General features: G+C 39.0%; 3 protein-coding genes across 3 annotated transcripts in view; 1 reads left to right on the forward strand and 2 right to left on the reverse strand.

The window, feature by feature from the left end:
- The window catches only part of LOC145436590 (cyclin-Y-like protein 1), a 108,897-nt gene that overhangs the window by 22,942 nt on the left and 57,995 nt on the right, over positions 1-27,960 (reverse strand). The window lies entirely within an intron of this gene.
- LOC145436782 (uncharacterized) overlaps positions 1-27,960 on the forward strand; it is a 181,165-nt gene that overhangs the window by 10,172 nt on the left and 143,033 nt on the right. The window lies entirely within an intron of this gene.
- LOC145436491 (short transient receptor potential channel 4-associated protein-like) lies at positions 1,387-26,751 on the reverse strand. The gene is made up of 17 exons (XM_080313855.1): positions 24,821-26,751; positions 23,928-24,068; positions 20,903-20,980; positions 19,275-19,415; positions 18,176-18,351; positions 16,788-16,957; positions 13,861-14,019; positions 13,023-13,135; positions 11,610-11,723; positions 10,572-10,686; positions 9,440-9,569; positions 8,589-8,679; positions 7,017-7,157; positions 5,171-5,389; positions 5,033-5,103; positions 3,857-4,001; positions 1,387-1,608 (listed from the first exon to the last, which is right to left on the reverse strand). Exons 1-17 carry the CDS (start codon positions 24,989-24,991, stop codon positions 1,447-1,449), a joined length of 2,337 nt encoding a protein of 778 aa, XP_080169981.1. The 5' UTR covers positions 24,992-26,751; the 3' UTR covers positions 1,387-1,446.

The raw sequence follows: 27,960 nt of genomic DNA on the forward strand, positions 1-27,960 counted from the left end.
ATAGCGACTTTAATTCATTTGATCCTCAACCTTGACTTGGGAAACTAGATGATTCTAATTGTCTAATTGGAGTGAAACGCCATTAGTCTAAGTTATGAATTGCTTCTATGCTCTGGGCGATTTCAACTCTATTCTGAATTTCCTGAAAATACCACAGGACAATTTCACACTCACACACGCTCCAAGTAGGCTACTGTACTTCGATTTGATAAGCTGTACTTGATTTTTGTCGTGGTTGTATCTGATTCAGAGATTTCGAGTCGTCGCAATCTAATTTGAAAAAAAAAACGATGTACAATTGTACATATACTGTTACTATTCTTTCGTAATAATTCTAATGTAGTTTCTGGTTTTATATAGGGCGAAACGAGCCAAGCTCGGTCTACAGAGTTTTGCCCTTCCCGTGATTACAGTTTTTTTGCAGGTAGGTCTAACTAATGAAGTCGTCGCTTTGGAATCAAAGCTGCTTGTGTTCATTTACGCATCTCGAGTAAATTACATTTACGTAAAGTTCCCGTTCCCTTTGGGCAAGATATAGCCGAAATGAAATGAATTTATATAAGTTTGATAAATGGATCTCAAAATTTGAAAACGTACATAAGAAATAACTAAGATTAGGCTATAGCCGCTATACCGAGACGAAGTATTCTTAGGCGTCGCTTTACCTAAAATATGGTTACCATATGTCCTCTTTTTGAGAGTGTTCTCGGAGTAAGCCTGAATGTCATTTTTTGATAATTTTGGTTGAATGTACGTGGAAATTGGACTGAGATATAGGAAATCAGCGGCCAAGCTACTCTCCGACGTGATTTCCGGGACTTGAGCAAGAAAAATGACTTTTCTAGTCAACCGACCACAAAGTCCGGAAAAATTGACCAGTGTTGCGACTCTGAAAATTTCGAAAAAGTGTCCTCTTTCCACATTTATAAAATATTATAGCCCTGCCTAAAAGCTGACAGCTATTGAATAGTATATTCGTATAGAAATGAACCCGAATATTTTCGCTTGAAACTCGTCAGGGTTAGGCCTATAGTCAGCAAGTAGTAGAAGAAAGGAAAGGACATTGTAAATAAACAATCAGATCACGTCACCAGCAAGGAATTTCGAATAATCGTGGCGGAAATTTCATGCCGGCGGCGTCATATTTTGTGATACGATTAATGTGTTGACCGAAAATATTCGGGTTCATTTCAATATGAATATACCACGCAATTGTATATTGAAGTTCTGTACCTCCATGGAACTCTTCAAACTGATCGCTGACTCATAGAATTAATCTAAATTCTCAACATATTGAGGAAGCAGTGATGGTACTGAAAATCTTCTTCAAGTCAAGTAGAAATCAATGACCACCTCTGATCGGCACAAAACATGTATTAGACGCGATTCGAGAAAAAACAATTTATTGCAGAAAAAGATAAGAGCGAGAGACCAGTATGCGTTGTTTCAACACGTGCGTGAACACGTCGGTATTAAATTGGCCATCCTGGTCCGTTCGGGATTGTCGTGCAGGCTCAGGTATCGCACGATAGCCGACGGGGAAGACGCGTCCTGGTCGATCAGGTCTCGCACAAGCACTTTCCAACGCTCGAACTTGAAGCCGGTCACCTATAAAGGCGAGTTAGATACCGTTTTCGGTTATCGCGGCATATGCAGTGACAACAGAATTGTACGAATTAGTGGATTTTCAAAAATGCGCAACTATAACTAGAATGACTCATTTTTCAAAATACAACTATGACTAAAATTAGAATTACTCGCCTTTCAAAAGTCCCAACTAGAACTTGATAAAATTGTAAGGTTACTTAAAAACACGAAAAACGCCGTACGCAAATTTTGGCTGAGTCCAACCAGCGCAAAGGAAGCTATCATTGTAGAAAAATTTGGATTTATGAGATGAAAATAAATGTGATTATTTAAAATGTTACTGGCAACCACAAGAAATTGAGCTCCGATTTTGCAGACAACCCTACATTTTCACTGGGTAGCCAGTCAAATTTGAAAATTTTCAATTTATTTTTATTAAATAAATCTAAGAGTTTTTACTATAATAACTAGGGCAAGTTTTTAAAACTTTTGCAGCTGTTTTTACAGCTTCCGCAGCTTCCTAAATACTCGGCAGTTACGCAAAATGGTGCTTTAGGCTGTTTGGAGGAATCTTGTATCGCAACTTTTCTCCATTTTTTCATGCAAATTTTTGCAACCTTTTATTTGATTTTTCATACATCTTTTTGCAACATTTTTCGATTTTTCATGCAATAACTTTCTACTGGAAATATTTGGCACCATATGTAAATAGATCGCGTGATTATTCCACCGTCGTTTGAATCTAAGGTCCTCTCTCATTTGACCAGGGGTAGGCAAACTTTTGAGCTCGCGTGCCGCATTCAACATCTGAATCCATTCGCGGGCCGCACTAGATAAAATTGGGATTATAAACCAAAACGCTTAATTGATATTTGATTATACAGTGAGGACATGGAGATAATATATGGGCATATTTAAAACAAACCAAGCATAGCTTTGATGATAACGTACACGCGTCAGAAACATATAGTGGCGAGATTTCATAGGCTGGCGAAGCTCAATCACCAATTTGTCAAAACTATAGATGAGATGAAAGTCGGTTGACCCGATTCTTAGAACAGGATTGAAATTGAAATCTGTGAGCAGCGATCTGTTCATAGATTTACTAATTCCACTTTTGGTTCAGTTCCAGGACACACAATGCTGACAGCATCATAACCATGTTAGCTTCAAACACGCTTCTACTGTAGATAAAATATAAATACCTAATTCTACGCATACAGACAACGAATCTACCTAAGACACGCCCGTATCGTTTTTTATAGGCACATCACTGAAATAATTAAAAAGGGAGTGGCCAATCTGAAATCCCACTCGTGATCCAAATTATGTTAATCTCGTTGCAGCTATCCCGCTATGATATCAAGTATTTACCTTAGATCATTGGTTCTCAAACTTTTTAAGACACGCCCCCTCCTCCTTATGAAGGTGAAAGATTTCGCGCCCCCATATCGTCATATCACAAAACGCAACCAAGATGCTAGCAAACCTAACGGGTAGTTTGATGGCATGGAAGGTTACGACTGTGAATGAGAGATTTTTAAATATGTAATTCAGACTAAATACAGAGCAATAACTATGAATTGGATGTAAAAAAAAATTTTCAGTTGAGCTCAGTATCGCGCCCCTCTTCAGGTGCTTTCACGCCCCTAAGGGGCGCGCGCCCACCAGTTTCAGAGCCACTGTTTTAGAATTATCATAGTAAAATATACTAAGAAAAAGTTAATCAAGTCTCTGCATTAATTCGATTTTTAGTACGCAATTTATCAATATTTTTAAAAAGTCTCTTTAGACTATCGCGGGCCGCACAAAACCGTGTGGAGGGCCGCATGCGGCCCCCAGGCCGTAGTTTGCCCACCCCTGGATTTGACGTACATTCAGGCTGTACCGCCGAAAATTATTTTTTCACTCGGTCAATTTTTTCAGGCTAATGATTTTGTTGAAGTGGCCAACACCGAGTATCTCATAGCCTAATAATTTCAAGGAATCTGTCCAATGTCCATAAATGAAACTCTTTAGTGCAACTTTCGTGAAAAATTAATGCGACTTTCGAGGGATTTGACTGCAACAAAAACTTGCCCTACTTTTCAGCTAGTGAGGAATAGTGTTGTAGCATACAAGAGAACAGCTTATTTTGAACAACAAACAACAACCGGATGTTTTAAACTGAAATCAATTCAAGCTTTCTCAAATGCTTCACTTGAGGGCTCTGGCAAAATCTCAGATGAGATGGAGGGACACGGAATATGACCCCAAACCTCGCGCATACCTCTTCCAGAGACTTGATGTCGTGCTCTTTGAACGAATAGCTGTAGTGTTTCAACCAAAACTCTAACAGCTTGCTCAGTTTCGTCAGCAGCTCCTTGCCGGTCGTGAAATAGTCTTCGCGATAGGTCGATATCGCTTTCAAATATCTGCCGAATGAAGTTCGCGAAATGCTCGTTCAAAAATTACATTTTCTTATTCAAATTTTACAGGCTACCTAAAAAAACGCTGTACACCAGTTTTGGCTCAATTCCAACCAGTGGGAGCAAAGTTATTGTGGTAGAAAATTTTGGATTTATTCAACAAAAATGAATATTATTCATTTTCAAATTTCACAGGCTACCCCATGAAATTGTTTGGCTGTCTGAAAAAACGATGCACAACAAATTTGGCTCCATTCAAACAGGTAGAAGCGGGGTTACTTGGGTACAAAATTTTGGATTTGGAAAAAATAGTATTTACGGTAGCAAATTCTTTCCTTGTTTATGATAGACCTACACACCATGAAAATACCATGATTTGAAATCCTAAATTTTCAACATTCAATAACTTTGCTTCTACTGGCGCTTTAAAATGCGACCAGAAATTGCTGAAAGTGAGGAAAATTAGTATATTATGAATGCGAACCATTCGATATTACGGAACAGAGTTATAATAAGAGGGTTTAACAAGACAGTAACTGGAAACTGAGCATTGAACACAATGACTTGGTCTCAGACTCGTGTCATAATGACTCGGACTTGACTCGGCGGTGAATTGAAAATGACTCGACTTAAATCGAGTCAAAACTTGTGACTCGGAGCCTTGCGACTTGAATGCAACCCTGTCTTAGCCTAATTAAAACATGCAGTCAGGGGCGCAGTCACAGGATAGTATGGGAACTGTTGGGTTATACAGTCGACCTTTACAGTATCTCACAATCCAACCCTAAAAATTTTAAAATACTCGTGCATAAATGCAACTTTCTCACAAGTTTAGTGCAACAAAAACTTGCCCTAATTACAAATAAAATTAGCGATTGTCAAGACAACTCAAAACCAACTTGGATGAAAACAAAGAAGGCCTGAAAAAGTTCAAATGATTCAATTCCAAGACACATAGCATGCACGCCGTAATTTAAATCTAGACACATAAGCATCGTGTACGAATTCAGATCAGTAATTCCATCGTTTGAGCTTACACTGGAAGCTCTCCGTCGAGATCGGCTATCAGTAATATGATGATGCTGGTATTGAGACAGCTTACGTTTTCCTGAAATAACAAAGAAATAAGTTAACACGATATTGTGATACTAAGATAATAATCAACACACGCTCACTTGCGATAACGTCTTGATGTCCAGCAGCTGCACGAGATTGAAAATAACTTCGATACGCTTTCTCAAAGGCGAGTAGAGTCTTAAGACTCGCGAAGACCTGATCAAGTCTTGAAATTTATCCCCGCAAGACCGGAAGTGCCGCAAAGACAGGACCATACAACGTACGAACATGTTCGAATCGACCAGGTTGTTCTCTACGATGTGACAAAGCCTGGAAAACTGTAAAAGAACAATATATGAGACAAAAATGATATAAAATAAACAAAAAATATTCTTCCGGATCAGTGGTTCTCAACTGGGGGCACGCTAAGCATTTCCAGGGCGTCCGCGAAGCCTCCGCATTCGCAAAATCGTTGATGAACTCTTGCGTATTTTTTTAAATTAGAGAAATAACGGGGCAGTTTCGGTTCATGACTACTAAAACTTCAGGAGTCAAATAAACAGAATCAAATAAACAGAACGGCCGTCTGAGATGAAATGTTCTACTGCGCAAACTCCAGGGTCGCAATGACTCGAGTGTGACTTGAGCAAATTTCTCAAAACACGGAAATGACTAGACGAGAGTCAATTGGAATATTGACTCGACTTGGACTCGAGTCATTGCGCATGACTCGAACCAAGTCATATGACTCGAGACTCAGACGGCCAAGACCGACATTTAGTTGTAATTTCGATGAAAAGCAAAGTAGCCGCACAATTGGGATTTCGTCTATTGGTACTGGCACTTGAAAATGCGACCAGAAACTGTTTAAAGTGAGGAAAATTAGTATATTGTAAATGTGAGCCACTCGATATCACCAAACAGTTACAAATAGTGGGTTCAACTTCAACAACACTTTACCTGGGAGCTGAGCAGTCTACTCAGTGACTCGGAGCCTTGTGACTTGGTTAGAACCCCGGCAAATTCATTTTCAATTGCCAACTTGCCAGACCGATACAAACATATTGCTGTTTAGAGATGTTTATTTGGGGTTTTGGAAAAATATTGTTTGCAAAAATTCATTTTCTCCCGTGATATACATCACCGCTATTCCAGAATAACTTCAAGATGAGCCGCGACATAGAAATGACTACGCTGAACGTTATATGTTCACTGAAGATCTGTTTCTAAATTTTGGTGCCAAATAGGCTAAGTTGCGAAATTGCGACCGTACCCGACGGTGGCGTCATGTTAATTTCAGGAAGGTCGTTTAGTGGCTGGTTATCACCAGCCTACAGTTAATACGTGCACAAGAGGTATGACGGTTGCACGAAAATCGAGCTAAATTTGAACTAAAATCATGGGGGTCCGCGAAGACAAAAAGGTTGAGGACCACGGTCCCAGACTTCCCAAATTTTTTCCAAATCTCTTTTTTCAATTCAAAAATTAATTAGGATTTACATTTTTACTTTCACAATATTCACGAAAATATAACACTAATACAAAACATGAGTTCCGTTTATTATTAATAATATTATCCAATCGAAACACCACAAGACTGCGACACAATGAAACAGCATCGAGTGCTCTTCGAAATCAGACACCTACCTGGTCCTACGCGGTGTAAAGAGGGGGCTCGCACACTGAATGAAAAGTAAAAGATAGGCCTTGAATTTTAAGAATTATATCATTTTTAAAAAATTACAATTTGACTTGACTCGAACAACTTTGAAAATTTGAGTCACTGAACTTGAAAAATTGAAAAAAAAAACTGGAAATGACTCGAGAATCAGAGGTAATACTTTGAATTTGAAAAATAGCGGAATTTGAGATGATTTTGTGCGAGTCAACCAATGATCTGGCCTGAAAAATTCCTAAACCACCGAGTCAAAGTATTTTAATGCGACTCAAAACGACTCGAGCTACCTTGTCGGCGCAGTCTACGATGCGAGAGAATCCCTCGAACGCGACGTCGTTGTCCTTCATGAGCGAAGCCAGAAGATCGAAGTGTCCCTGTATCACCTCGGACGAGGGGGTTTCGGGCGACAGCAGAATGCCAAACAGGTCCTGCGAATGTTACTTTCGATTAATTTATTACTTTCGTACGGATGTTTTCACTGATATTGCTGCGATTCGTTTTGATAATAATCGATGACTGAGGCTGGGCACAATGATTTTCGTAGAGTAGGGAGAAATACTTTTTTCACGTATTTTACCACTAACAGTTGATTTATGAATGAGAATTATAATTTTGATACTATTTTCCACTGTGATTGGTCATATCGTATCATACAAAACATGTAGTACAAAGCACGCAAGTGGAAATGACAGATCTATGAAATCATGATCAAGCCACGGCAGTGCAGTCGTATAGGGATGCTCGAAAAAAAGACCAAGTAATCTATAATGCAATGTAGGAGGAGTGACATTAAATTATTTGTGGACCCATAAAAGGTACACTTTCGAACTTCCCATCTCATCGATACTGCTGTGACGCGATAATGAGTGATACAAGACCAGACTCACAGCCATATCTATTACAACCCCAAGTACAAGTTGTCGTGATAATGTGAATCTACACTCGATTCCATGTATTATAATCAAAGGGCGATTTTGTTGACATGTCAAAATTTGTCATAATTTTGTCAATATTGTTTACAAAGTCCAAAATTTTCTGATCTCTGCATTTCGTTTGTATCGTAGATTTTGCACTGTCGGTGAGCTCGTCATTTGATATTTTACAGCTTGTAGCCTACTTTATGGGCCTACCGTTGTAGACGGCCATTTCTCTGCTCATTGTGAATCACAAACGGTCAAATGAAACAAATAGGTTGGCATGGTGTTGTGGTCAACATACCGCAATATCCTAACTGAAGCAAGACTAATCGGGCATTGCATGGTTCTTATATCAAGAAGCGCATGATGAAAAATTTTGATGTAGACAACATTGTCAGAATGAAACAACACTTTATGTCACCAGCAGTGTACGCACAACTTGAGTGTTGTCAGCCAACAACTGCTGCTGTTAAACGTTCTTTCTCCATTCTTGGCAAGCTACTTAGTAAGGAGAGACACTTTCTACCCGAGGATGTAGGAAAGTACTACGACAAATTTCAATTATTTCTACCATAATACGTGATGCGACTACTGGAATTCTTGATAGGGCCAGATTTCGTTGAGATACCAGTTTTTTCAGGTTAAAATTTGTCAGTTGTTAAGGCAAAAACGTTTTTTCAGGCCAAACTACTTCGTCAGGACAGACAGTTCAACCAGAAATGAAGATAAGTAGTACAATTTTAACAATATGTAGGAAAACGCCTAATTTGCATACAAGAGGTCAAAATTTGATCAAAATTCATTTTTTAGGTAAAAAAAGACGATATTTTGATTTTCCAGGTCACAATTTTACATTATTAGGTAAACAAAAATCGCCCTAATTATAATAATTCCCCCATGATATGCTACATATATGCTCCAATCGAAGACTTGCGTTCTCACCTCTAACAGCCCTCTCTTGAGCAAAAATACTTGATCGAATTTACAGCGTGCCCCGCGGAGAAACGATTCCAGCGTCCTCGTCATCCAGAACCTGTCAGAAATTAAGCCAATGCCTCTTCAGATGAGTTGTTCTTAAACTTTTTTGAACCCCCCCCCCCCCTTTATGATTGTAAAATTTTCGGGCCCCCTTATCGCCATATCACAAAATGCAATCAGAATGCTAGCAATGCCGACGTATCGTTTGATGCATGGAAGTTTACGACTGTTGCTGAGAGAATTCTCAAATACGAAATTTGGACTATACGCAGAGTAATATAACTGCCACAGATCGGTGAGTGCCATACATTGAAATAAACTGAAAATGCATATCGTTACCACAACATAACATTATGTCGTTATGTGATAGCTCTTCATACATTTCAGCACTTAATGCACGAGTTTGCAGACTTATTGGACTTGTCGCAATTTATACTTGACTCTGAGCCATTATTTTGATGTTAGTGAAGTTGTGTTAAAATTTATTCTTCACAGAGACGATATATGAAGGTCTATGACCAGCAGAAATCAAGATAATTCCTAGTCTGATGGGTGTTCATCCATGCGTATGACTATAGTCTGCAAGAATCTCTTTCCAGGTTTTCAGAAGCGGCCTTGGATGGATTTAAACATAACCAACATCCTTTATTTTAGCATTCACAAACAGAAATGGACTACTGACTATTGATTATATATATTGTCTTCTGTTATATTTTGTGGCATATTTAGAGGTCAATCGGAGCCGCAAGAAGACTACCTTGGACCATTTGATACAAATATTCGGTCATCTATACATAGGATCGAACCCAGATTACCTTAAATACGAATCCCGCGATTCCCTTTTCATTTTCTCGATGAGTTCCACCAGCAGCCCCTTGTCTCTTTCGCAACACTTTGTTTTATCGAGCTTGTCAAAATCGTCAGGCATCCGCATTCCTAACGACACTGAACACAAAAGGCTGTCGTAAATACGTCTTATCAAAAGGGGCGGGTCAAAATCGAGTAACAGAATGAATTGATTATTAGGTTTCAAGCATTTGAATGTCACTTATTATCCCGGCACAACTGTATGAATAATGAGGAAAGTTGATACACAATTTTAAGCGACTACATAGAACACAATGCTAGTTCTATATCACATTAAAGTACGATTGTAATGACTCGAGTCACTATTTTTTGGTGACTCAACTCGAGTCAATTTTTGTATTGACTTGACTTGTACACGAGTCATTGTGCATGACTCGAGACTAGGACGGCCAAGACAGACATTTCATTGTAACTTCGAAGAAAAGTGAAGTCACCACATGATTGGTATTTCGTCTATCAGTCCTGATACTTGGAAAATAGGGCCAGAACTGTTAGGACTGAGGAAAATTACGATATTATGAATGCGAGCCATTCTATATCACTCGAGCAGAGTTGGAAAAGTGGTTTGAATCGGATTGTACTTAAAACTGAACAGTGAACTATGACTTGGACTCGACCCTCTACTTTCTGACTTGGACTCGTATTTGACTCGGGGGTGAATTGGAAATGACTCGACTTGACTCGAGTCAAAACTATAAAAGTGAGATTGACTTTGAGACTCGGAACCTTGCGACTTGGTTACAACACTGTCATCAAAGATTATTTGGCCTTTTTCGGACAATGTGACAATGCTGTGGGTCGATCATGACTTCATATATCATTACTTCACGTATCATTTCCACTGAGAAGCGTAGCTCTACATGTTCCATATACTGTGATGCAATATTCCAGTAGAAAATAGAGTCAAAACCATTATTTTTGTTGACAAGTTAACAGTGAGTGGTGAGGAACATATGATTTCAGTACGGTAAAACATTATCTCGCACTGGACTCCCTAGAATTATTACTCAATTCAGATTTGAGTGCTTGAATTGGAGTGCCCAGTCCCAAGTATCAACCCTTGCTCCGAATTCGACTTACCTGCGATTGACTCGATCTCCGACAATTCTTCTCGATTTAAGAGAAGGTAGCGATGGATGTGATGGTCCGCGACCGCGTACAGCAAACGGAAGTAGTGTATCTTGACAGCCTGTTCCTGAAACCAATTACGGTGTCAAGATAATCGTGACTAATTAGAGCAAATGGTAATCTAATTCTAATTCTAATTCGTTAAATATTTCTATGCTTTAACAGATTTCCTGAAACTGCTTCAGGACAACTATAGCGTGCGAACTGCTCATACTCATGACAATGAACTCTGGTTTGGTGTAAAATGAACGCAATTTCATTTCAGAAGAAGAAATGGTTCTCAACCTTTTTGACCTCGGGCAGTAAAACTTCAAAATGTATGCTTCTGACCAGCGGTACACCTTCTAAATCCAAATTAATCCTATATTTAGTTACGGTTAATGTTTGCAGCAATGTAGGCTGTAGTGTAGAGCTACACTCTCTATAATTGAAGAGCTTCTTGGAGGTACAGGACTTCAATACACAATATTTTCGGCCGACTCCAGGGTCGTAATGACTCGAGTCCTTTTCTCAAAATATGGAAATGACGCGTCTCGAGTCAATCTGCGTATTGACTCGACTTGGCCTCGAGTCATTGCGCACGACTCGAACTAAGTCATACGACTCGAGAATCAGACGGTCAAGACCGACATTTCATTGTCATTTCGTAGAATAGCAAAGTAACCACACTATTGGGATTTCGTCTATTGGTACTGGTACTTGAAAATGCGACCAGAAACTACTGAAAGCGAGGGAAAAGAGTATATTATAAATGCGAACCATTCGATATCACCAAACAGAGTTATAAAAAGTGACTTTAACAAGACTTTGACTCGGACTCGAGTCATAACACCATGACTCGAGCTCGGCACTCTGCTCGTTGACTTGGACTCGGTGGTGAATTGAAAATGGCTCGACTTGACTCGAGTCAAAACTATAAAAGTGAGATGGACTCATGACTGAGCCTTGCGACTTGGTTAGAACCCTGCTTCACGGACAGGGACAGCTTACCGGGCCTTCCTCGTGGCTTGGAAAATGATCCTCGCCCGTAGTCACCCATATCAGTTTCTCCACCGACTTTTCGAGCCCCCGTATCAGGTCGTAGCTCATAACGTGTTCCTGCATCTGGTGGTAAAATAAATATAATATTCAAGCATTTTCAAGCAATCGTGATTGATCATAATCGAAGAAAAACCAAAGTATCCAATAATTTCCTACATCTAATCAAAAGAACTGTTACTCAACATTACATAAGATGCATCTTGCTGTATACAACCTAGCCACCACTTATTAACCGCTAAATTTAAGTGAACCTGCAGTCAAATCTGTTTGCCAAACAAGCTGTTTTGACACGCCTTGAAATTGGTACCAGGGGTGTAATGACTCGAGTCAATCTGTGTATCGACTCTACTTGTACTCGAGTCATAGCGCATGTCTCAGAACAAGTCATACGACTCGAGACTTGGAAGGCCAAGACCGTCATTTCATTGTAATTCCAAAGTGGAGTAAAGTTGACAGAGTATTGGTATTTCGCCTATCTGTACTGGTACTTGAAAATGCGACCAGAAACTGTTGGTAGTGAGGAGAATTGGTATATTATGAATGAGAAGCATTCGATATCACCTGACAGAGGGGTAAAAAGTGGGCTTAACAAGACTTCAATTCAAAACTTGACAGTCAGCACAATGACTCAAACTCGAGTCATATCACTATGACTCGGCGGTGAATTTAAAATGACTCGATTTGACTAGAGTCAAAACTATAAAAGAGAGATAGACTTGTGACTCGGAACCTTGTGACTTGGTTACAACCCAGATTGGTACTACGAATGGATCTGTGACTCAAAATTCAAGTAATCAAGTCGAGAGGCTCCGAGTCACAAGTGAATCTCACTTTTATAGTTTTGACTCGAGTCAAGTCGAGTCGTTTTAAATTCACCACTGAGTAAAGTCCGAGTCCAAGTCGTTATGTTGACTGCTCAGTTTCCAGCTAAAGTCCTGTTGAACCCACTTTTCATAACTCTGGTGATATCAAATGGTTCACATTTATAATATAATAATTTTCCTCACTTTTAGCAGTTTCTGGGCGCATTTTCAAGTACCAGTATCAATAGACGATATCCCAACAGTGTGGTTACTTTAATATTCTTCGAAATTACATTGAAATGTTGGTCTTGGCCGTCTGAGTCTCACGTCATATGACTTGGTTCGAGTCATGCGCAATGACTCGGGTCAAAGTCGAGTCCATGCACAGATCAACTCGAGTCGAGTCATGAGTTAATCTGTCATTAACTAAATGCGATATCTTGGATATTTTGTGACATACAATCAATGATGACACAATGGGAAAGTCTATCTATATTGGGCGGAGGCATTTTTTGTCACCCAGTTGGTACGATACAGCATGTTAAGCAATTTTACCAACCTTTTTCCTGCATTTTCCAGAAAGCAGCGTGCTCAGCATCAAATAACCGTCGGCCCGCGCAGATTTTTCGCAATACATGGCCGCTTGGTAGATTGCACTATCGCTGTATTCCTCTGCCAAAGGAATCGGAGATTCTAAGTATAACAATTTCAAAGCAAAAATGCCAACAATTAGCCTAATCACCAACATGATAACGTGGAAAAAAACGTGTAGCGCAATTCTAGTACTACTCTAATTTCTAAAAAAATGTGTAGCTATAATTCAAATTTCGAAAGAATGGTATACGGTAGGTGTAATTACGATCTAATTTAGAAAAAAATGTGTATCCATAATTCAAATTTTACACTTATTACAAAAGAAATGTGTAGCTATAACTCTGTTTCGAACTTAATTTAGAAAAATCGTGTGGGCCTATCCATAATTCTAATTTTACTCTGATTTCGAAAGGAGTGCGTAGCTATAATTCTAATTCTAATTCAATTTTTAAAAAAAATGTGCAGCTATAGTTTTACACTCATTTCAAAAGAAATGTGTAGCTATAACTCTGTTTCGAACTTAATTTAGAAAAATCGTGTGGGCCTAGCTATAATTCTAATTTTACTCTGATTTCGAAAGGAGTGCGTAGCTATAATTCTAATTCTAATTCAATTTAAAAAAAAAAATGTGTAGCTATAATTTTACTATAATTTCGAAAGAAGTGTGCAGCTATAATTCTGATTCTAATCTAATTCGTAAAAGCTGGAAATTTTCTAGTTCCACAACTCCGGTCGCTACAAGCCATCAGTAAATCATAAAAACCGGACCTAATCTCAACCGTGCAACGAGGGTTCAACCATACCTGCCATTTCCGCGTCGATATCCAACATGGAGAGGTCGAACGAGTCCCCGACCACGCGCAGGAGCAGTTCCGCAAAGCTCCCGGGTATCGTCGACGCCACCGATTTCGTAGTGGACGCGAATAGATGGTCCAGGAACTTCGGAAAACTCAAAAGGTACTCTGCGATAAAAATGTGTTACTCATGCTATCAGTCTTGGAAATTGAGATTAGAGGTTTTCAGTAATGACGTACTCATACTATTTCAAAGCGCTCAAATGTGCCCGCGGGTTCATTTCCTACTTTTTGATGAAGCCGCTGGTTGCAGAATCAATAATAGGGGCATTCGATGTATATCTCAAAATACGGAAATGACTCGAGTCCAGCCAACCTGTGCATTGACTCGACTTGGACTCGAGTCATTGCGCATGACTCGAACCAAGTCACATGACTCGAGACTTAGACGGCCAAGACCGACATTTCGAAATTTTGAAGTATAGTAAAGTAACCACGCTATTGGGATTTCATCTATTGATTTGATACTGATACTTGAAAATGCGACCAGAAACCGCTAAAGGTGAGGAAAATTAGCATATTTCAAATGCGAACCATTCGACATCACCAAACAGAGTTATTTAAAATGGGTTTAAGACTTTAACTCAGTGGTTCTTAACCTTGCCTCCAGCGCCCATCAAGGGGCGCTGGCGATTTTGAAGGGGGCGGAAACGCTCAGGGGGCGATATGGGGGGCGCTGGGCTCAGGAGGGCGGTATGGGGGGCGCTGGAGAAAAATGACTTCGCAGTAGACGATGTGGTGGTAGGACATATCCCTAATGAGTATTCAGAGTAAATTAACACCGAAAACTTCGTTATATATAGCCTACAAAAGACATATAGGTTTAGTTGTCCATGGGCGCCTAAATGACTGGCACCGAATGTTCCTGTCTTGGCAATCTGAACCCCAGACGACGAATTCCATCTGGCAGGGAAAATTATATGCAAGTGAAGAAATACCACTCTGAAATCGTGTGCGTCTTTTAGTTTAGTACGATTGGGCGACAGAGATATCTAAAACTAGATATTTTTGTTGGGCGATATCCCTGTTGGGTGATTCTATATTTTTTGACATAGCAGACAGGAGGTCACGAAATAACATCATGCAACGAAGTCATATCAACGGGTTCGCCCGCTCAAATATGCCTATAATTATCAGTTACGGGCCCTACAGTTTCCAAGACACCTCACAAGGTTCACTCTAAGTTTTGATGAGTCTGCGCACACTCAACAACTCACTGCGCTGCCCCTTGGACAACAGTGCGTAACGACTAAAAAAAGGTAATAACTTCGGATTTGTTGTGCGCAACGTAGATTTTCTGTGCACAGACACCGTGTAAGCACTGCGCACGAGCGCAGCTTAGAGGGAACATTGCACCTCACTCAGCTCTACCGGTAAATCTGGTAACGTGAGCAGAGAGGTCAAGAAATTGATAGCAATATATATGCAATTCCCGATCTTACTGACCGATTTTATTATGAATTAGCGAAAGTTTTCGCGCTTCGCACTGGCTCGCTAAACAGTACAGCTGATTCCTGGCAAAAGCGAACGACGTGATTGGGGGCAGTTGGTTTATCACCCTATGGGAGCCCAAGATCCAAGTTTTTTCGGGGGCCTGATGAAGTGCAGTTTCGTTCCTGCCAACATGTATACGCCCGAAGATGTATAATTATTATTGAGGAGTCCTACCTTTTCAATCACCCATCACTCAGCTTTACCGGTAAATCTGTTTACGCGAGCAGAGAGAGGATAAGAATTGATTTCAATATGCATGCAATTCCTGATCATATTGACCAATTCAATCATTAATTAGTGAATTTTTTCGCGGTTCGCTCGTCTAGGCGAGAATAGCTGCCTCTGTAAATGGACACCCAATTTAGATGACTAGTTTCAGCAAATAGCGGATAGCCGAAGGGGGACCCCCGGAAGTTTGGTTTATCACCCGATGGGGGGCCCAAGACCAACGGGGGGGGGGCTGACGAAGTGCTGTTATGGCCCTGGTAACGAATTAATTGTACCTACGGGCACGCCCAAATATGTTTAATTAATAGTTATGTGCCCTTTATTTTCCCTTACAACAGCTCACTTAGCGCTACTGGTAAATCTGATTACGTGGGCTGAGAGGATAAAAAGTTTATAGCGACTCATATATGTAAATCATTCATGCATTACAGAAAGTTTTGGTACCTAGGGCGACCAGGCCAGACAAACTTTGATGACCATCGAAATCACGCTACGGGGTTCTTGGGGGCAAAGCATTCAGAAGTTTGGTTTATTACGCTATGGATGCGCAAGGCAATTGTTTGTAGGGGGGTTGACGAAGTGCTGTTACGGCCCTCCCTCTAAGTCATTTTCTTTATTACACTCCTTACAATATGAGGTTGGGGGGCGCTGGAGCACGATAATTTTTGAAAGGGGGCGCTGGAGGAAGAAAGGTTAAGAACCACTGCTTTAACTGAAAATTGAGCAGTCAACACAATGACTTGGACTCGAACTCGACCATATACTCACCAACTTGGATTCAAACTTGACTCGGTGGTGAATTAAAAATGACTCGACTTGACTCGAGTCAAAACTGTGAAAGTGATATCGACTTGTGACTCGGTTACAACACTGCCTTGTAGACTGGCATCATCGTGGAAATGTGATGTCCTATCGTAATATGCGGCACGAATAAAATAGCATTTTTAAATAATTTAATTAAATTGTTGTTGCACCAGGCACATAGGCCTGTTCAAAAATAATTATTTTTCCGGATTCCAGCCATTCACTGATTAAATTGTCAGGCTACCGATAAAAACGCTGCACACCAAATTTGGTTCAATTCTTACCAGTATAAGCCAGTATAAGTATGCTTGCCGTGTATGTAAAAATTTCAGCTGAAGTTTATTCCTCACCTTGATTCGCTTTGTTCAGCTGAATTTTCGCGTCGTCCATCAGGATTTCATCGAATTTCTCTAAAGAAGCGTCCATGCCCATGATAGAGTCGCCTACCGCAATAGCGGAAACGAGAATGTGATACAGATGAGCTTGTTGTATGTGCATTAGGTCGCGATTTAGTACGGCCCTGCAAAACATCATATATAAAGCGTGTTAGACTTTAGTTTTGCTGTCCGATCTTTTCTTCTCCGCGGACAAAACATCTCCAAACAGCAATATATGTTTGTATCAGTAGGCTAGTAACAATTAAAATGAGTTGAAACAGAATAATATTTCATCTCTGACTGCCATTCTGTCCTGAAGTTTTAGCAGCTATGTAGCAAAACTGCCATGTCAGTTTTTCTATTTACAAAATACAAATTATGTTGATACGGTAGCCATTTTGTGAATTTGGAGGTTTCACGGAGCCTTTGACAATGCTTCACGGACCCCTAGGGTCCGTGGACCTCCGTTGAGAATGAGAGTCACTGTTCCGAGATATATGGAGGTGATATCAAAATTGTTTTTTGATCACTCAAGTTCAATTTCACTTTTATATTGACCTCGATGGGGCAGTCGGCGGGGGGGGGGGGGGGGGGCGCAATTTTGACTAGTTTTTAGTGCTGCTAAAGTGATTTTCATTGCATTTTTCTAACTGAGCAGCCAGCCCACTTCACTTTGTGTATTATGTAAAATTGAAATTTACACTGTGTCTTAGAGACAACCAATCAGTTATTAAACATCTGAATATGGACCAAAGCCATATTCACGAGACGAAAACATTAACAGATGACGTTAATCTTGATCGGCTACTATGAATTCCACGCAAAGTGATGTCATAAAAGCAGACAATGCATTCCCGATCAGCAAACAATGACACCGGAACGCAGCAGGATATAACTGCAATCGATATTTCGCTAATAACCGCGACGAATCCGCTCCAAAGCCATCACAATACAGTCACCATTATCAGGCCTGCATATTTTTTTACACACAAAGACCTATCGAATACAATAAGGACACAATATCTTAGTCGCTTGATAATGAGCGCTAGTTTGAAAACTGCATTTAGAAAAACTGTATTATGATTGGAAGGGCTGTAATCACTCGAGTCACGATTTTTTGGTGACTCAACTCGAGTCAATTTAGAATGCGAGCCATTCTATATCACTCGAGAAGAGTTGAAAAAAGTGGGTAGAATCGGATTGAACTTAAAATTCAACACGTGAAGGCAATGACTTGGACTCGAACTTGACTCGGTGGTTACTTCATAATGACTCGACTTGACCGAGTCAAAACTATAAAAGTGAGACAGACTCGTGGCTCGGAGCTTCGTGACTTGGTTACGACCCTGTCATACACTCACGGTAGACAAGGTATCTTTTTCATGTCGAGATAAACCACTCTGGGTTCCGACAACAACATTTCTTCGAGCAGTAACGTTGCGTCCGCGAACATCCGCTTTTCTCGGAGCGTCAGCAGGCTGAACAGGAAATGGAGCAGACGCACGTTTTTGCACAGATGCGATATGCCAATGTCGAGCTGTTCAAAATTTCAAAAAGTAGTAAAAAATTAGTCGGCCAAATTTCAAGAATAGAACACAAAACACGAACTAGGACCGAGTGAAATAGTGTACCTGAAAGCAGAATCGGACCAGGGTTGTGACCAAGTCAATCTCACTTTTATAGTTTTTATTCGAGTCAAGTCGAGTCATTTTCAATTCACCACTGCGTTAAGTCCAGGTCATCGAGTAGAGGGTCGGTTCCGAGTCATGGTATTATGACTCGAGTCCAAGTCATTGTGTTGACTGATCAATTAACAGTTAAATTATTCTTAAACCCACTTTTTATAACTATGTTTGGTGATATCGAATGGTTCGCATTCATAATATACTAATTTTCTTCACTTTTAGCAGTTTCTGGTCGCATTCAAGCACCAGTACCAATAGAAGAAATCCCAATAGTGTGGTTACTTTACTATCCTTCAAAATAACAGTGGAATGTCAGCCTTCGCCGTCCGAATCTCGAATCATATGACTCGGTCTGACTCATTCACAATGACTCGAATCCAAGTCGAGTCAATACACAAATTGACTCGAGTCTAGTCATTTCCGCACTTTGAAAAAATGACTCGAGTCATCAGAAAATCGTGACTCGAGTCAATACAACCCTGGTATAACATGCCTCTAAGAAACAGGGATTAAAATTCTGACTCGGATGACGAGTTGAAAATGACTCGACTTGATTTGAATTAAAGCCATGGAAGTAAGATCAACTTGTGACTTTATTAATAATGCAACGAACGATGGCCTGGACTGGAGTCACAGGCTACCATCACAAATTGTATAGCCTAAACCAGTTGATTGTGCGCCTTGACCTTCAACTCTTGAGACTAGGTTAGCAGAGCCCCTAGTGCCCCATAGAACACTGTGTTAGCCTACTCACAAACAGAAAAGGCACACTCACCGTACGACTCACAACTTGAATTATTTGAAGAATTTGTTTGACGACATCCATAACGTCTTCCGGCACTTCCTTGATGTTTACATCCTCGCCGATATTTTCATGTATATTGTAGAAAGTGTTTACAATGATGTTCACGCAGAGCTGTAACAAAATAACGGTCTCGATCTGACGCCAAAAATGCGCGAGGAAAATCACAGGATTTTTGGATAAATTAGCATCGTTTTTACGAGTGAAACTGTCATAAGAGCCGCGAGAAATGGCTCATGTACTCAGGGAACTGAATATATTGTACCTGTTTAATAGGGCTGTTCAAAATTAACCTTTTTTCCTGAATATTGCTGGTTACTTCATAATCGTTAGGTTGCCTTAAAAAACGACGCACACCTAATTTGAATTCATTCCAACCAATATTCGCGGATTTCGTAGAGTTTGAAAATTTTGAATTTGCCTAAAAATGCAAAACAAATTTTTTTTCAAATTTTTCTGCCAACCCCATGAAATTGTTGCGCTGTCTTCAAAAACGATGCAAAACAAATTTGACTCAATTCGAAGCCGTAGAAGTGGAGTTATTTCAGTTTTTCTTTGATAATTCTGGGATTATCCTTGATTGGTGGATCATCCCAGAATTATCATCAAAAAACTTGAATAACTCCGCTTCTGCAGCTTGGAATTGAGTCAAATTTGTTTTCCATCGTTTTTGAAGACAGCGCAACAATTTCATGGGGTTGGCAGAAAAATTTGAAAAATTTTTTTTTTTGCATTTTTAGGCAAATTCAAAATTGTCAAACTCTACGAAATCCGCGAATATTGGTTGGAATGAATTCAAATTTGGTGTGCGTCGTCTTTTAAGGCAACCTAACGATTTAATCAAGTAACCAGCAAGATTCAGGGAAAAAGGTTATTTTTGAACAGCCCTACTGTTTATAGTATCATCATCAATGCTACATCTTGACATATGGAAAGTGGCAGCCACTAACTATCAACTAAAATTCATCAACACTTACCAAATCTAAATTTTGAACTTTACCGATGAAGTAGGCTTACTTTAAAGACCATTTCCTATTTGTAATTGACTTTAAATTAACGGAATTACTTCTTAGGGTGGAGTGAAAAAAAAGAATTTTAATTTCAAAAAGTGCCATTGATATTTGGTCCCAAATCTCGAATGAATTGCTTCTATCATCACTTGGATCATTGCAAACTTGGTAAAAACCAAGCCATATTTTTAACGACGGCCTAAAAATCAATAATTTACTTGTAACTTTTTTTTCTGTATATACATTTTCAAGACAAAGTTTTACGGAAGTGAGATAGAAACATGTTGCTTCCGCAGCTTTTAAGCCCAAAACTAGCTTTCTGGCACAAGCGGTTATTAAGATCATGGCAAAATTAGCAATTTTTAGTGAAATTGCACGGTTACTAGAGGGAGCAGAAACCTGAAATGATGATAGAAGTAATTCGTTTGATATTTAGGACCAAATAACGATGGAACTTTTTGATATACAAATTTTTCTTTATTCAACTCCACCCCATTACTTCCACTTCAACTTGAGTAGCAAGGCTGACTGTGCACACCACCTCTGGCCATCACAAAAACGAACAATAAAACAAAATATCAATGCCCTTACCTCCAAACCCCCAGAATAGTACACCTCCAAACAGGCGTTCGTCACTGGAGGCTCCATCATGATTGGCTCGATGATTATCTGAAAAATTGACAGAGTTCGACCAACAGCAGAATCATAAAAGATTGGGCAAAAATATCAATCTAATTGTACTCTGATTTATTAAATGTTTCTCTGCTATCATTTCAATGCTAATCTAATTTTCGATTTTCTTGAAACGAGGCATGGTGTATAGACATGTAGTGCCATTCTTATACTTATCAGAATGTAGGCCTATGTATGATTAGATATCAACTGACCATGATTACTGTTGTATTTCTCCTTAATTCAGAATTTAATTAGGTTTCCATTTTTTTGCGAATTCAGTAGTTCTAATTCTAGTCTAATTTGAAATGAACATGTGTGGCTGTAATTCAGACCCTAATCTAATCTGACGTTTAATTCAATTTAGGATTTTGGATGGAATTCTGTCACAGATCAAACTCCCAAACATGATCTCAAAACATACCATGATCATCACCTCCCAAGAATCGAACACCAGATAAGAATTTTCGCCACAACATACTTGCCATGAGAAATATAGATAAGCCATGTTATGTGGTGACTAATGCTGCCCTATCAGAGTGAAATATACAAGCTTGTATAGTTCAGTTTAGGTTTAACAAAACTTTCATCATTTCTTAACACCACAAGATACTGTAAGGATAAAAAGATAAGAATGAATCACATTCAGCTGTGATGAATATTAATCCTCATTTTTTTGTTAAGTACTGTGGGAATACATGTATAAATGATTTGTTCTTGTAATGTAACACTGTTGTTGATGGGCGGACCATTTTGTACACTAAGTTAGAGCAATGTGTTCAATGTGAAATGTAACATAGAGGTATACAGATTGGACTAAGTGTGACGGGAGATAACATAAAAGGGCAAGTTGTGAAAATAAGGTGATGCGTGGCTGTAGGCAAAGTCAATATGTGGGATCAGGTTCCTGTTATCTCGAACTGACACTAATTGTTTTATTATGACAAATACAATTGAATTTGCGACTGGTTCAACAAACAAACTATGTTGTGGGTATAGTAAACAATTAAATCACTGTAAATTTGATGTAGTGTAGGCTATGTGTCTCAGAGACACGTCAATGTAAACAGGCCATTAACAATCGTGGATTTCAGTAGGTTACACAAACAACCTTCTAAAGCAGTGGTTCTCTAACCTTTTCGTCTTCACGAACCACTTTTGGACTGTCAGGGACCCATGTGGACCCCGAACACGTTTTAGTTCAAATTTAGCTCAATTATCATGCAATCGTAATCTGTCTTGCGCAAATGTTTACAGTGGGCTGGTGAAGAACAACTACAATTTGACATTTCATGAAAATAACTCCATCTATATGTAGGCTAGAATTTATCGAGACTTGTAGGCCATTAGTTCAAAGAGAATTCTGCAGCATCATATCCTGAAATATACATATGTGTTCATGTCTTGGAAATATTGCGGCCACTCTGCTGATGTGAGTCCTGCCGTCTGAGCAGTCATGAGGCGAAACCGTCTCATGATCTGCCCAGCTTGAAAAATTACAAATTAGGTTGGGCCTATAAATCATGTTGTAGGCCGCGGACCCCCTGGGCCTGAAAATATTTCACGGACCCTCGGTTGAGAAACACTGTCCTAGAGCACTGTTTGAAGACATTGTTGGAGGTACAGAACTTCAATATACGATCGGATAGTATATTCACGTTGAAATAAACCCGGATATTTTCGGCTGACACTCGTCAGGGGTAATCGTCAGCAACTAGTAGAGAATTGGAAAAGAACACTGTATAGCCTATCAACAATTATATCACCAAACGACGTCATTACTCAAGAAGACCAATGATCCCTCTAATTATTGACGATTTCGCACACACTCACCAACTTACTGCGTGGACCCTTAGACAACAGTGCGTAACGACTAAAAAAAGGTCATCACTTCGGATTTTTTGTGCTCAACTTATTTTCTGCGCGCAGAGACCGTGTCAGTACTGCGCATTTGCGCACTTGCGCAGCTTAGAGGGAACATTGCTCAAGACCACTGTTTCTTAACCTTTTTCTAGCGCCCCTAAAATTCTTTGCGCGGCTGTGTGCACCTTATGACATATATTATTTGAGAAGCTGATGACTAAATAAGGTAACCACCGCTGCTATGGTGTCATAATGCCCCCTGCTCACATGGTTGGCTACAAAGCAACCGGATAATAAAAAATAAGACAAAATATGGACGTTAGGTAAAAATAGCTTTAGATGTTAAAGGACAATATTTTGTTGTAGTTTCAACATTTGCATTTAATGCGGTATTGAACGATTAGATAATTCTACTTTTCCAGTATGAGGAATTTAGATCGAAATGCTGGCAATCTAATTCTAATCTAATTAGTGAAATGTTTCTATGGTCATATTTCAATTCCTATCTGATCCCTGGTTTTCCTGAAAATGCTCCAGCAGTACGGTGTAGTGAAAAAAGAGCCAAGCTTGATGCAGACGCATTTACTATTCTCTGATTTGATAATATGAAGTGAGTTCAATTTCCAGGTTGTTGTGAATTCAGCAATTCTAATTCTAATCTGATATATTTTGGAAAAACCCTTGTAGCTATACTTGTAATTCTAAATCTAATTCGAAAAAACCTCTATATAGGCCTAGTACTAATTCTAGTTTATTTTGGATGAGCTGTATAGCTGTAATTTCAATTCAGAAAAAACTGTGTAGCCACATATACCGTAATGCTAATTCTAATTTGATTCGGAAAAATTGTGTTGCTATAACACTGATTCTAGACTAATTTGAAAAAGTGTGTAAGCTATAATTCTAATTCGGACCTAATTCAGAGGAAAGTGTGTACATGTAGTCACAATACTAATTCTAGTGTAACCCGGAAGAAAACTGTGCAGTTTTAATACTAGTTCTCAAGTCTAATTCGGAAAAGTTTGTAGCTATAATTTTATTCAGACATAATTTGGAAAAGTTGAAAATTATTGCATCTTACTTTAAACAGTTCTTTCACTGCAGGACTTTTGATATCGAAGGACTGTTCCTCAAATAACTGAAACAATTTATGTAAGGCTGCTGGCACTCCATTGACTTCTTTAAATCTCTCTTGATAATCTTCCACAAATTTCCTGGGAAGCTGAAATAACAAATTGTTTGCATGTAATAATACATAGCCCTGTTACCAAACCACAAGAGGTACTTTTCCTAGAAGAAAATTGTGTCATTCATCTTATATCGCTGATATCGATACAGAGCCGATTAGGCTACCAAGCGTATCGTATTTCATGTTATGGGTGCATTTAGCCTACTTATGAACAGAAATAAGGCGTTGAATATTACAATCTAGTGAGGTATGGGTATATTAACACTGTAACACGACACTGGTTCAGTTGATATCCAAGTATATTTGTTCAGATCATGATTTTGTTTATAAGTTCTGTTTCACTACCAATCAAATGCCTTGGGGCGGAAATCAAAATCAATGGCTACCCACCAATGTTAAAATGATATATATAGAGCACACAATAAACATAATAGCAGCCTACATGAAAATTAGTCACTGCATTTTTAATAATGTGATGGTTGAGCTTGTTTTTGCTCCGATAATGTCTAATTGCTGACTTGATGGTGGGGGAAGAAAGTAGACCCAAGATCAAGAAGTATGTTATGGTAGTTTTAGTATTTCTGTTAAATTTCCATTTATTTCTATTGGTATAGTGGATAAGACTTAGAGATGATAAATTTGGTCAAACTTATTAATGGAGGCCTGATTTAGAGGCACATCCGCACATCAATAAGGTGACATAGATTGCGTTCAATTCTTCTCCAAGACTCAACGAGAACTGCCAATTGTTAAAAAATCATTGTACACAACAATAATGACCAAACCTTTGAAAAACATCTCTTTGGTCGTCCGAACACTTCAGAATTTGTGAACCCCCGGACGATATTGTGTGGTTCTATATGTCTCGGAGACCGCCGTGACTTTTTTGCCGCTCTCTGGTTACTTCCGGAGGCTGAACTTTCCAAACGGCTATCTCCATGATGTGTACTATCCATTATAACAATTAGTCTACCGAATGTGGGTAGGTATTCTGAAATTCAAATTGCACCAGAACATGATAACTTTTTTGAATCCACGAAGTAAGCAGAGCAATATTTACGAGCATATTAGGCCTGCTTCATACTCTGACATTGAATTGAAAAGTGTCGCGAGCTTTTCAAGCTACATAATTACAGTAAGGACATGCTGTTGTACAGATCACGGACTCGACAGACAACAGTAGGGCTGGGAACAATGATTCGAGTGCTTAAATCTGAACCGAGCATTACAGCTAATGACACAGTCGAGCATGGAGAGATGATTTTCTCGAACCTCGAACTATGAAATTACACGTTCATTCTCAAAATGAGTGTTACTCGAACTCAATGCCTATTGCTGGATTCAGAAAAGAATCTCCCACATCTGCCCAGTCCTATTCGTTACCATTGTAGAGTTGATTCAGGAATTTGTGGGATTTCAGAGAGACCACAACTTCACAAATTAGCAACAAGAATCAAATGCTAGTAACAGAATTCAGATTTTAAGCCAAATATCAAAGTATGGATGTTTGCAATGGAAATGCTAATACCGACAATAGGCTAGCTCAAACCAACTATTCAACAACACTAAAACATATTTTTAAAGACTATCATCAACAGACAATATTCAATGCAAAATTGATTATGCAGAAATATGAATTTGGCAACCGAGGAATGAAAATACTCATATGCAGCGAACTGGCATTTACTACAATTAGCCGACAAAGACTAGATACAGTTGCATGTAATAATTACCCTCAAGTAGGCTACGTTGATATTGAGATCTTACTGCTTTATGAAACTGTGATGTACAAGAACTCAACTATGATACATGCGGCTAGGTTTTCAGTGAAGGACCGAACACTGCCGCGACAGAATGATAGCGCACCTCCGCAGATGTCCTTGAAAAGTCTCATTTTCAAAATCATTGGCAGATATACAAAGGCTTCAGTCTATGATCGTATACACTGGGGGTGATATCAATCATATCATACATATATATATGAAGAGATAGTAATGAGACAATAAACTGACATAGTGCATTATAGCAAAGTAGGCCTACGTCATTGGTAAAAAATACCGTGAAATCAAATCCCAGCTCTAACAAACCTCATTATATATAAATAAAGATATCAACATCACCAATCAAGATTCCTATCAACACGACAAAATGCATGGCATTTATAATTTGGCTACGATTGTGCATCGTAAAATTAGAGGGCTGCGGGTCTATATGCTATAGCAAAATCAAGGATTTTGGTTAGATTATAGTAGTATCATCAAATTAGGGTTGGATTTTCATAAGATTATGGTTATAGGTATAGGGTGAAGTGAGGTCAGAGTTGAGGGTTACATTAGGTGGAAGTATCTTAGGATTAGGGTTGGGATAAGCGTAATGAATGTTCCTACAATACAATAAACTTTGAACCCTAAACCTCTTATAAACTTCACAAATTTTGACATGTTCATGGGGAAACCCAATTGATGATGATCAACTAAACCCCAAATCATTTAGCTTTCGCTAATTTGAGTGCGCTATACTATAGTACAGACAGACTATAGATCACATGGTGAATTTGAGTAGGCAAACAAGCAGTTATTATCACACTGTCGTGTTATTGAAATGATCGAATATTTGAGATTTCTAAGATGGCAGTACACAGATTTACTATTGAATAGTTTCAAAGCATCGTAAAATTTGATAAATAGAAGTAATTGTGCACTAATATACATTCAACTGTCTTTCTTCGATTCAAAACTCATTCCCTTTGATTCCAAGTCTTTCCTCGCCTCCAACACCTGTGCTTTAAGCTCTTCAGCGGCTTCGGGGCAGTCGTTAAATGTCATTACTCGATATAAGATGATGACGATTGATACGACTCCAAATATGAGGATCAGTATCAACGGTAGAGGCAAAAATGCGTCTTGCATATACTTGGGAACAGTTCCGGTGACGTTGAATGTGAAAAATATCCATACGGCCAGGATTGTAAAGGTTGCCAGCACCCATTCCATTAATTTTGTCATTTTTGATAGGTAGGATGTAGCTATTTATTACCAAAATCTGAAATACAGGGGGGGGGTTAAAATACGATGTAACGCTGTCTGTTTGCCTACAAGCATCCTATATATTGTTCGAGTATATTCTGTGAGCAACCTGAAAAATGTTGTTGCTCTTAGGTTCAAATTTGAAAACCACCAAGACCTTTTTAATTATAATTGTAATAAACTAGGCTTACCATATTCTGGAAATCTAAAAAGAGGACACTTTTTCAGAAATTTGAGACTAGCAAAACCGGAGAAGAATTTTCAAAACTCGGTGAATTTTTCCCACTTTGTGATCGGTTGACTAAAAAATAAAAATAAAGGTCAACTTTCCGCTCAGAAAGCCCAAAATACCGTTTTTTTTTCTCCCCATTGCTAGGTGGTTGACTAAAAAAAAAAAAAAGTCAACTTTTCGCTCAGAGCTCAAATCACCGTTTTTCACTCCGAAATACCTGCCGGAGCGTCACTTCTGTGCTGATTTACGGCATATCACTCGCATTTTGCTTTAAATGTTATTTAAATATTCAAAAAAGAGGACAAAATCTCAAAAAAGAGGAGAAAAGGGCGTCCTCCGAGGACACTTTCAAAAAAGTCAAAGAGGACAAATCCTTATAAAAGAGGACGTATGGTAACCCTATAATAAACCCTAACCCTGTTGTAATTATAACTTCAACGTTTGCGTCACGTTGAGGCTTACGGCCACGGGCAAAATGGTACCGGTATCATAATATATATATAATATATTATATTCGATTTCATTGATACCTCATTTCTGTACAGTATATTAATAAGTTGCACGAAAATATAACAATACACTTATATATAGCTAGAAGTATTTCAGCGTACGGAACATTTGACAAATTTTTATACTAACATATTCAAGCTAAATGCTTTTCAAAACA

Source organism: Botryllus schlosseri, chromosome 1 (assembly GCF_051294905.1).
Source record: "Botryllus schlosseri isolate E-star chromosome 1, Bs_hap1, whole genome shotgun sequence".
NCBI lineage: Eukaryota > Metazoa > Chordata > Ascidiacea > Stolidobranchia > Styelidae > Botryllus > Botryllus schlosseri.

What these genes read in the sequence shown, in the direction of transcription:
- LOC145436491 (XM_080313855.1), bottom strand. Translation starts at nt 24,991, where the DNA reads ATGGATAGTACACATCATGGAGATAGCCGTTTGGAAAGTTCAGCCTCC. An exon ending in CAAAGAGATGTTTTTCAAAG is followed by an intron (nt 24,069 to 24,820) that starts GTTTGGTCATTA and finishes TTGTTATTTCAG; the next exon opens with CTTCCCAGGAAATTTGTGGA. An exon ending in ACTATTCTGGGGGTTTGGAG is followed by an intron (nt 19,416 to 20,902) that starts GTAAGGGCATTG and finishes ATTTTGTTACAG; the next exon opens with CTCTGCGTGAACATCATTGT.